This window comes from Peromyscus californicus, unplaced genomic scaffold (assembly GCF_007827085.1).
Source record: "Peromyscus californicus insignis strain IS unplaced genomic scaffold, ASM782708v3 Scaffold_4__1_contigs__length_199733344, whole genome shotgun sequence".
Classification (NCBI taxonomy): Eukaryota; Metazoa; Chordata; class Mammalia; order Rodentia; family Cricetidae; genus Peromyscus; species Peromyscus californicus.
Window position 1 is genome coordinate 99,844,440 of NW_026294562.1, and position 10,249 is coordinate 99,854,688.

The following is a 10,249-nucleotide window of genomic DNA, read 5'->3' on the forward strand; positions in this document are numbered from 1 at the left end:
TCAGTCTCATGTCTCTTACTTTTGATTCTCTATTCTGTGGTGACTATCCTTCTCTCTTTATACCACAAGCTGATGGATATTCTCAACCGCTTCTCTTAAAGCATCCCTCAGAAACCTAGGGAATCTGCAACTATTCACACTGTTTCTCAAATAAACCATCTGGGAAAACTCCATTGGACAGGCACAGTGGTGATTGGGCTAGAACACAGAGCAGTGTCTACTGGCACAATTAAAGCCTTCTATTAATAGGAAGTTCCCCAAAGCAGCCCTAGGTAAGTGAAAATGCCTCCTCCAAAAACAACATAAGACTCTGGAGATTCCCAACTTAACATCCCACAAGTCTATCTAGCAATTCTTCTACATGACATAGGATTGGGCATGAAAATTTCATTAGTTTCTTCTGTTTTTGAGCTTCCATGATTGTATGTAATACACTGGTTCCCAGGAAATATCTGTTTCCCCATTGGTGCAATCAGGGTACAAATAAAAAGCTGATAAACTTAAATATGTTAAAAAAAAATGTCTTCATGGCTGTGACAACTGTCATAACAAAGTGTGTCATTTCATCATATTGTAGGCAAATGTAGTTTTTCTGGCCTGGGACCCAGAAGAAAAACAATGATTTCTTTGGAAATTGTTTTGAAGAATAAATCCAGTTATAACTTCTTGGAAATCCAAAGTCATTGTGAATTCTGATGAGGAAATTGGAGTTTTAATCTATCTCATATAATTTTATTATAGTCTTGTGTTTATCTTCCTTTTGTCCTTCCTTTGATGAACATTTTTGATGTGTTGCTCCATCTCTGAATGCTATGAACCATCATCAGTAAAATGAATTGACGTTTGTAAGTGGTGATGAAATGGGAGATAATAACCTTCAAAACACAAGTGTTGGTCTTAATAATCATATAGAGAAAAAACAAAATGGAATCTGGTGTTGGAAAATGGAGATTGCAGGTTTTATTCTATTCCCATGGAAATTCCACAGCCAGTTTCATCTTTGAAAGATTCAAGCTGTGCTTTGATTAAGAAAGATTTGTTTTCTTAATATTGTCTTCCAGGATGCTAATAGTAAATTATGAATTATAGAACTTTGAATGGAGGGAGGTTTCATCACAGATTCCTAGTGATCTGAAGTATGTGGGGTTGTGAGAAAAAGACGTAGAATGCGCTGCCGGATCTCCTTTGTCTTGACTCCATAGACAATGGGGTTGAGTACAGGAGGAATGAGCAGATAGGTGTTAGCCATAATGACAGGAAGGAGAGAGTCACGCCTCTTGCTAAAACGGTGAACCATTGATAATCCAATGAAAGGCACATAGAATATGAAAACAGCGCACACATGAGAGACACACGTGCCAAACGCTTTTGCCTGGGCTTCTCGTGTCAAGCCCAGCACAGTCTTAAGGATGAGCAAATATGAGAAGGAGATGAGAAGTGAATCCAAGCCAATGGCAGAGATGATGACAATGAGGCCATAGATGACATTAACACGGATGTCAGCACAGGCCAGCTTCATGACATCTTGGTGTAGGCAATAGGAATGAGAAAGAATATTGGATCGACAGAAGGGTAGCCTTTTGATGAAAACAGGTAAGGGTGCCATTAGTGCAGCACCCCTGACCACAGCAGCCATGCCAATCTTGGCAACACGAGGCAATGTAAGCACAGTGGCATGGCGTAGAGGATGGCAGATGGCCACATAGCGATCAAAGGCCATGGCCAGAAGCACTGTGGACTCCATGCCAGATAAGGAATGGATGGCAAACATCTGTACCAGACAAGCATCAAACTGGATGGTAGTGGAATTGAACCAGAAAATGGCCATCATTTTTGGCATGGATGAAGTGGAAATGAGGATGTCTAGGCCAGAAAGCATGCAAAGAAAGATATACATGGGCTCATGTAGGCTGTGCTCCGTCCTCACAATGTAGATGATTGTCAAGTTACCTAGCACAGCAATAAGGTAGAGGGAGCACAATGGGAAAGCCAACCAGAACTGAGCCTCTTCTAACCCTGGGAGGCCTATTAAGATGAAGTACGTGGCACTGGATTCATTGTTGTTGATGCCCACCATAGTGAAGGAACTGAGATGTGGCCAGTACCAGGCAGATTGAAGCTGAAATACAAAGACAAGTCATTGTCAGGTCCTCTAGAATCTCAGTGCCATACAGCCCTTGATCTTACTGTCATATTCTCTAACAAAACTCTAATTCCATTGCCTATCCAAACTCTAAACCTACACTAAATTTCTTCTAACCATAACTCAAGTGCAAGATGAAAATTCACTTAATTCTTCTTGCTAATCCTATGTATATATTAAGTGAAATAATGAGACAACATTCTGATATTATTAATCACTTAGTTCTCAAACTAAAAAAAATTACATCCTCTGTGGTATCTTATACTCCCTATGCTTAATATTGCTCATATTAATCATATAAGCCATTCTCAGATCCTGGAAAATAAAACTATGGATGGAGAAATACTAAATTAAAATTTTTAATATTTACTGTAATTATGGCCAATTTCATCAGTCCATTCGAAGGTGATTATCATGCAAATGCATCAATGGAAGTAGTAAGATAAACTGACATTGAAACCTAACCTGATCACTAATCTAATGGTCTAATTTTAGTCGTAATCCTAACTTTAACATTAGCCCAATAGAGAGAAGCCATTTCAATATTAATTTAATAGCATCTATTTTATTGTGATAAAACCTATTCCAATAAAAGCATGACTGATTTTATCCTGAACTAGAAGTCTGAATTTCCATTTTTCCCAGCTATCTAATCAAGAGTTTACACTCCCCTACACAGCTCATATCAGGAAAAGAGTGACAGCTTCAGGGGATCCATCGCTGTCCCATCTAGATCCCATTTACAATGCCAAGCACCTAAAGAGTTTTTAAACAACGTAGCCTTACAGCCACCACGCCAGCACTGTAACGTAACTTCAGAATCTCTCAAGGATGCTGATGCTGGTCTCCAGTGGAGACAGATCCATGCTCAGCCTCCTTCGCCTGCCCTGTCCTGCACTGCTGCCTCGTGCTTCTCACGGGGGCATCCTTTCAGTGCAGACATCTCCTCTTAGCCATATTTTCACTGCCGGTTATTTTATTCCAATCAACTGTATTAACCTGAAGTCTGAAACTATTAAATAGAAATTCAAAAAACAAACAGTTCACACACTTTAAACTGTATGTCACACTAGGTGGGTGGATAAAATGTAGCTTCTAACTCTGCCCTACCTGAGATGTAAATTACCCTTTTACTTACTTAGTCTAGCCACACTGATAGCCCCTGATAGCCACCCAGTAGCCTCTTTAGTTAGAAGATCTACTGTCAATCTATTACAGTGCTTGTTTTCAAGATATGCTTATTTTATTTATTAGTACCCCCGAAGCATAATATTTTTTTCAATTAATTTCAATCCATGGTTGGTTGAATCTGCAGATGCAGAATCTACAGATACTGTGGTCTGATTCAATATATGTGCATATATAAGTGTGTGGGCACGTGAATTCATATACATGCATATAAACATATATTTGGCCTATGAGAACTGGGATGGGGGCTTTTATAAGAGTTTGATTCAATCTGTTAGAAGGAAAAAAGTTAAAGCAAAGAACTGTAGTTAATCTACTTCAGGCAAACAGGCAAAGTCACCAACACCACTCACTCTTCTGAATTGCATTTGTAGTGACATAGCTCCCTGCTTCTTAAAACTGCTCCTTCTCCTGCCTGATGCTTCTCATCTCTCTCTATTCACCAGTTCCTGTTATCCCGTCTCCATCTCCATCCTCCTCAGCTTCATTCTTAGCAATACTTTAAATGACAACGCATTACAAACATTTTTCTTTGGTGTTCTTTGTCTATATATTCTTCCCAGACTATCCCAATCTCTTTAATAGTAAATCTACTTTTCTATCTATAAACTCTTGACCCCCAAATATATTGATACTCTTTCTGGAGCCCAATCATATAATTCTAAAAGAGACTACCTGGCTGTCTCTCAAGCACATAAGTTCTTCTTGTCCATAGACTAAAATCTCAGCGTCAATACCATGTCATTATCAAGACACTGAGCTTCAGAATCTATCCTGCATAAATCCCATTTGGGAGCAGTGTTAACTAGGGTAAATCATTTATTACTTCTATGTCTCCGTCACCTCATCGCCAAAATGATATTAATACCAGCTCCTGCCTAACGAGACCACCATGAGGATGAAACGAGATGATGACTGCTAAGTGTTTAAACTATACCTCACATAAAGTGTGTACAAAATTGTAATGTTTCTTTTTGCCTTGATGTTGATCGCTAGTTATACAAGCTAGATGCCATGGAGCTGGCTGCCATGTCTGGTGTAAGCATCCCTGCCTGCACACCACCAGTACTGACCAGAGGGTATCAGGCCATTGCCTGTACTACCCAGGGAAGGGCTGGAGGCACGCTTGTCTAGCATGAAGGAAACCCTGGATTTGATCCCATGTGTAATCTTCATGCCCTCACTTATTTTTTCTCTCTTATGTTTCTTTTCCTAAGCTCCTTTCCCTGGATAATTGACCATTTCCTGTTCTGCACTCCCAAGTAATTTTGTTTGGGTCTCCTTTTATGCATTGACGCTCCTGATTATAAGAACCACTTATTTTTCCCCTAATAATAAATTCCTTAACACAAGGACACTACTCCATTTATTAATTAGCATCAAATTATGCTCATTCAAAATGAAATGAGTTTTACTAATAGCAGAATCCCTTGGTGAGCATCTGATGAAGATCACACAGGCAGGGGGTAGGTAGAACTGTCAGATACCTGAACTTGAGAAACTGCAGAGGCAGGAAAGAACATACACAAAGTCAGTACAGGGTAGTCCTAAAGGGAAGGATATAAATCGTTAGGGACAACAAAACAGTCTGGGATCCAAAGGACATGTGAGAAAATGCAAAAAGGAGGAGGAGGAGGAGGAAGAGAGAAGAAGAAGAAGAAGAAGAAGAAGAAGAAGAAGAAGAAGAAGAAGAAGAAGAGGAGGAGGAGGAGGAGGAGGAGGAGGAGGAGGAGGAGGAGGAGGAGGAGGAGGAGGAAGGAAGGAAGGAATAAGAAAGAGAGTAAGAGAAAGAGATAGAGGGGGAGATAGAGAGAGAAGGAAGAAGCACAAAGCAATGTCTTGGCTTTGATAAGTACAAAGAGGATATGCAGCACCATCTTCGTCTGAAGACAGACATCACCTAGGATTCCTCACCTGGAGGCATTAACCAGAAGAGACTCCAGCACTCCAGAGGACCAGCTAGCTATCCATGCCACCCAGCAGTTGGCATGAACAGACATGGGAAAGTTGGCATATTGCTAAGATTAAAAAATACTACATTAGGAAGCAAATTGGGAAAAAGCCATGGGTCCACATGTAAAATTTTATGACCTCTGTGAGCAGACTGGTGCTGTGAGTAGACTCCTTTGGGGTAGAAACATGAGTCTTGGCCTCAACTCTCAGGGTAGTAAATTATTTTATTTATTATTATTATTATTATTATTATTATTATCTCAGATAATGACAACTTCATAGTGCTACTGTGAATTTATCAGCTGTGTCAAAGTGCATTATAAAACTATCAAAGAGCACATAACATTGAAAATATATAAAATGAAATTTTCTTTTTTCCAGTTTGCCTTAATCTTCACTCAACATATTTATGTATTCATTCTATGCATACACCCATATACATACGTATGAATATACTCAATTTCTCAAGGTGGCAAGAATGGACCCTGGTATAGAGATGCCAGAAATGAAAAGGGAAGAGTCAGCCATCCTGGAGGTACCTTGTCTGTACAAAATAAGATCTGGACCTCACTATCTGTGGAGATGAGAAATGAAGGGATGGAAAGGGGCCCAAACAGCCCAGGTGTCACCCTTCAGATGGCACAGCCCTGCCAATCTCCTACAGCTCTCCAAAGGATGAGCTCTGGAAGGGACAACTTCAGGAGGCCCTGTGGACCCAGCACCAGTTCACAATTACAAGCACTCACACTCACTCAAGAGATGGTTGGGAGCTTCCAAGCAAGTTGGAACAAATCATTCTGTTTTGAAAATGGAAGAAAACCAAGGAAAAATAAACAAAGAAATTTGCACTCACTCACTCCCTCTCTCTCTCCCTCTCTCCCTCCCTCCCTCACTCACTCACTCTCACACACCATCCTAATCCCAAAGGAGTAACCCTGTTCTTAATTTTTCCCTAAAATGTCAAATTAGCTTAATGAGTCCTAGGGGTGTTTTTCCAGGAACTATTCGGGCATCTCAGCCTTTTCTCAAGAATCAGAGAGCAGCCGACTCCACATGTACAGAGTTTAAATCCACTTTGGGGTCTCAGTCTTTCTCCTGGCCTTCAAAGCACTCCCTCCAACACCAGCTCAGCGCTTCTCACCAGCCCACCCCACGTTCTTCACCAGAGCTGCTGCCACTCTTCTAGACCCATGGGAAAGTTGGAAGAAGGGAAACAAGGGCTCTGTGCCCTCTCTTCTGACCCGAGAACAATGAAGCACTCTCCCAGCCCTGACTTGCTGTTTTGTGATATTAATAGAGCTTACTGAATGCCTACAAAATACCAGGCATATAAATATTATCTCTCAACTGAGAATAGTTCTTCAGGATAGAAGGAGTTCTCTGAATCCTTTACTTACGACAGATGAGAAAACTAGGGCTCCAGGAGGTTAAATGACATTTCTGGGGCTTAACAATCGATGAGTACAGTAGAAACAGAAGAGGCTACCTCCTATTCTCTTATCTTGGGCTACCCTTGGTTGCACTACACCTTTTAGAAACTGTTAAAATCTGGCTGAAGGTAAGGCAAGATGAGGGTCTGACAAATGGGACACTTGCCCAGGTATAATCTTAGACAAGAAAGTAGGAGAATAATAAAGAGAACTCTCCTAGATGAGGCTATGGGTCACTCTTCTCTTCCAGGCCTAATCTCCTGACTGCACCATGGTCAGGCCCCACAGTAGAGAAGTGAAGAAGAAGGCTTCTGTTCTCTACCAACTACTTCTTAGTCTAACCAGAGCCTTTCACCAACTTGTCAGATAGTGATAACCATTTGACAGGTGGCAGTGTAAAGAATAAAGCTCTGAGTGACCAACCTATATGCTTCCAATACGCCAAACCTATCCTGTCCTCACAGCCTCCTTAATAATAGATGCTTTGTAGGAACAATTTCCATATTACATCTAAGGGATGCAAAATGAAGGGCCTGCGTCCAGGAGCCTCTTTAGGGATCAGGACACCTAAGCAGTTCTCCATATTTAGGGAAATTGGGGAAGGGGGTGGGGCAAGAGGGAATGAGGATGAAGATTTTGTGGTCTTTGTCCTTATCTGGGGTAAAAATGGAGTGTCTCTTACCCAGAGCAATGATGTGAGGCTCTCTAATGCTACTTCCAGCCTTTGTTAGAATATTTAGAAGAGAATCTTCTTAGAGTGGAGCCCAAATGGAGCTAGGAGCCTCTGGCTTCTACTTCCAGGCCGAGAGAGGGAGGGTGGCCTCATGGACAATAGCTTGGGGCTGTAGCCTGGAGGAGCTTTGATGCTTGAGGAGGCTGACCTTTTCTCAGCACTTTTTTTTATGAATAGTATCCCCAGAACCAAATTTAACCAAATTATCAACACCCATTGTGCCCTAAAACCTGCTTAGATTTGGCAAAGCAAGTGAACCTTGAAGGATGTTGGTCATTCTTGACTTTAATTCCTAAGATAATACTTGAAAGATGGAATTTTCAAGAATTAGAGTGAAGTTTTCATCCTATCCCACTCACTTAAGTCAGTCTGGTCCCCTAAAGTCGCCCTAGAAAGAGCACCCAGGGCTCAGGTCCTTACTCCTCCACTTCCTGCATAGGGCCAGGTTAGTGCTCTACAAACTGGCAACGCTGGGGGTGGTTATCGGTAGCCTGTGCAGCTGGTCTGGCATGTGACTGCTGCCGGCAGATGTGGAGTGCCATAAACGCCTGATGGAGGACTTTGCTCAATGCACTCATTTTTATCCAAGTTACTGCCTGGCTGGCTCCTGGCTGCCGAGCTCTGAATTAAGCACCAGACAAGCATGTTGTCATCACAGTGTATTGTGATGCCTGTAAGGGCAAGGCTGAGCTGCAGCCTCTCAGAAGCAAAGATAACAGTAGCTCCCCCCAAGGTCTTCGGGCTCAGAGGGTTCCCTACCATGCTGTTGTCAAGTAAAGGTTTGCAGGACTAGTTGCTGTTAATCAGGGGATTCAGTGAGGTGAGCAGACAGAAACATTCAGTTAGACAGGTAGTGTCACACTGGCTATCAAACAGTGGGTTAACAGACAATATCACAGCGTTCTTGCAAGCCCGTACACTGAACTGGGAATGCAAAAAGTAATGACACAGATAAGAAAATTGCAAGTAAAGGTAAGTGCACTAAAGATGAGTTGGAGTGGTAAGATATAGATGCAGTCCACACAGGGGTCAGAGGAGATGACATCTTAAGCGATGACAAACAAGCTAAGCAGCCTGTGGTAAGAATCGGCCAGCCGTTCTAAGACCTAAGGGAAGAACGTTTCAGGCTTGGGAGACCACAAGAGGAAAAGATCTTAATTAAGGTAAGAATGAGCCTATGAGTTCATGAGCAGAAAGCTCAAAGATGGGGCTAAGGGCCAGGTCATGTAGCACTATATTGACTATGCCTGAGAACTTCACCATAAACAACAGATTTGTGTGTGTGTGTGTGTGTGTGTGTGTGTGTGTGTGTGTGTGTGTGTGTGTTTTAAGTGCATTCTGGCAAAAGCCCAAAGTGAGAGAGAATAAACCTCATTTAGAAAGTTACAATGGTTTTGGTGCATCTAAAGGCACAGAACACAAGGCAAGGGAGTTGGCACTATAGACATTAAGCTACTTTTTAAATGAGCTAAAGACTGGACCTCAATCCTAGGATTGAGTCAAGATCTGAATCAACCTCACAACGGCAGCCTTGGCAAGAGGACCAACTCTTGATAGAATGTTGATTGAGCCCTGACTCCACCCAGAGCACCCCAACAAAACCATAGCTGTAATCTGACCTCCCATCATAGACAGGCTTCAACCACAGTAATAACCTGGGCCATCTCTGTCCATACACTGAAACCCAATTCAATCCCAATCTACCCCAGTCCAACTCCAACCCAATCTATTCTGTTTCCATTCACACCAGCTCATCTTCTCTGCCAGCCTCTTCTTAGTCCCCAGTAAACCAATCACTGGAAACAGATACTTGAAAACTACTTATAGGCAACATTTAATTAACATCCTCACTCCTTTTCCCCACATTATACTAAGATTGCCTGTCCTTCAGGTGAGGGGCTTCCTCCACACCACCAACACCACCCAATGTGACATCTGGTTCTTCACAGCCAGGCTTCTCATCCTCTCAAGAGATATCATGGAAGGTCCTCAGCTACAAGTAACCCTAACACAAAGCATGCCTGCCATACTCACCTCAGCTGTCCTGAAAGATCCTGTATCCCCTTTCCCCCAGCACTCTTTCTGAGGGAGATCTGGCAGGCTGCAAAGAAGCCCAGCCCCTTCAGTCTCCACCTCCTTCTGTGGTCAGCTCAGGGCTCTTTATTCTTGGACTTCCCGCCTCCCTCTTTCTGCTCCTCCTTGTTGGGAGTGCAGGCTGTGTCCATGGAGTCCATCAGCAGATATGCCCCACCAGCCTACTACGGTTCTAATTCACTTCTAAGCCTCCATGCCCTAAAAGGATAAGCCCAAGCAGTGGGGAAGGGAGGAGAGGCATTAGACAGATGGTCTCTAGAGTCCTTTGAAAATAGACCTTTGCCAGCTGGGATATTTAGACCAATCCCAAATGTACAGTTAAGAGTAAGAAAAGGCCAGAAGAAACTCATTTTGCACCTGTGCTGTGTGTGAGGGTCTTTCACAGTTCCTTCACAAAGCCATCAAACAGCCAGGGGAAAGACAAAGTTCATTTTCAGAGACTCCACAACTGAGAGAGCCTGTCTCCACCCTAAAGTACGTACTTTATCCCCCAACTTTCCTTTTGCAGATGTTGATAGGTCCTTGTTGAGCCTGGCACCCAGTGGTCCCATCCTCTAAAGCCCTAAAGACCTCATTCTCTCTCAGCTCTGGCTTCTATGGCTAGCTAACACAAAACATGGGTCCCCAGGGACAATGCCCTGCCTTCTACTCCATGGTGTACTGAAATCCAGGCCAAGGAAAGAGAAGGTAATGCAGTTTCGTTAACCC

The 10,249-nt window shown here is 42.6% G+C and overlaps 1 protein-coding gene across 1 annotated transcript; it reads right to left on the bottom strand.

Moving 5' to 3' along the window:
• Positions 1 to 720: 720 nt before the first annotated feature.
• On the bottom strand, positions 721 to 9,606 carry LOC128125283 (olfactory receptor 51E1). The gene is made up of 2 exons (XM_052762536.1): positions 9,482 to 9,606; positions 721 to 2,119 (listed from the first exon to the last, which is right to left on the bottom strand). The coding sequence occupies exon 2, from the start codon at positions 2,075 to 2,077 to the stop codon at positions 1,124 to 1,126; it is 954 nt and encodes a 317-aa protein (XP_052618496.1). The 5' UTR covers positions 2,078 to 2,119; positions 9,482 to 9,606; the 3' UTR covers positions 721 to 1,123.
• Positions 9,607 to 10,249: the final 643 nt, after the last annotated feature.